General features: G+C 39.4%; 1 protein-coding gene across 3 annotated transcripts in view; it reads left to right on the plus strand.

Annotated features, from left to right (window-relative positions):
- Rbfox1 (RNA binding fox-1 homolog 1) overlaps positions 1-1,160 on the plus strand; it is a 378,397-nt gene that overhangs the window by 261,784 nt on the left and 115,453 nt on the right. For all 3 annotated transcript variants that reach the window (XM_050134335.1, XM_050134319.1, XM_050134328.1), the window contains exon 4: positions 942-995. In XM_050134335.1, the coding sequence (XP_049990292.1) occupies positions 942-995 (54 nt within the window). The remainder of the gene's footprint in view (positions 1-941; positions 996-1,160) is intronic.

A 1,160-nucleotide genomic window follows, 5' to 3' on the forward strand; every position in this document is an offset into this window, starting at 1 on the left:
CTCTCTCTCTCTCTCTCTCTCTCTCTCTCTCTCTCTCTCTCTCTCTCTCTCACACACACACACACACACACACACATACACACACACCCCACAGTAGTTATATTTGAATTGTGTATAAACAGCAAGTATCTTATCTTATATCCTAAATAGTATGTGGGACATATTGCTTATATGTAATATAAAATTATATGTTACAAATGTTACTTATTCTATGAAGCCTGAAATTTAAATGTCAATGGTCATTTGCCTTTTATGTGCCTGTCTAGTTCCTTGATAACTGAAACTCTGTTTCTGGACATTTTATAGAGCCAGCTCATGTTAGGGGTGTAAACTGTGTTTGTTTAAGAGTACACACTGTCATCTGGGGTGGGTGCTGGCATAATCCCGGATCCATGCCGACTCTGCAGATGTCTAGTTATGATGCACCTGGGACACAGGGCCCCCCCTTTGTGGTTTCACTTTTCTCACATGGTCTGGATGCTCCTGGATTTGCTATGAGCTCAGAGTTGCAAACCTTTAACATCACATTCCAGTTGGGTATTTTATTATCAAAATCTCAGCTCCTTTTGGGTGTTTATCCGAGTAACTGGTGAAAATGTTGTGTAGGGGATGACTAGCCATTTTTAGTATCTGCTGCTCAGTGCCTGGGAAGACACACACACACAAACACACATACACACACAGAATAACCTCTTGGTTAATATTTTTGTCCTGGGCCCTTATTGTATACCTCACTTGTTAAAAAATGCCATAAATTAAAGATAATAAATATACCCGCATTTCCTTATTTCAAGCATGTGACTTAGTAACAGAACAACATATAAATGCATATGCTCTTAACTCAGGGAAGGCTCTCTGAGTTGAGGAGTAATTGCTAGTGTATATTGCATAATTTATCTGATGTCTCTTTTTGCTCATGATCTATTTCTGTTTCTTTGCAGCAATTTGGTAAAATATTAGATGTTGAAATTATTTTTAATGAGCGAGGCTCGAAGGTAAGCAACTTGGTTCAGTTTGGAATTTCTTAGCTTGTTGTGACCTGTCTGTTAGGGGAAAGGGGAAATAACTGCACTGATTGAGTCTGTATCCTCAGAAATGCACTGGTGGGCATGTCTTTAGAGACTACCTCCCACTTCCTTAATGCTGGGAAATGCATTGGG

The sequence above is a fragment of the Alexandromys fortis genome, unplaced genomic scaffold (assembly GCF_014885135.2).
Source record: "Alexandromys fortis isolate MF-2015 unplaced genomic scaffold, M_Fortis_MF-2015_v1.1 scaffold_29, whole genome shotgun sequence".
Lineage (NCBI taxonomy): Eukaryota > Metazoa > Chordata > Mammalia > Rodentia > Cricetidae > Alexandromys > Alexandromys fortis.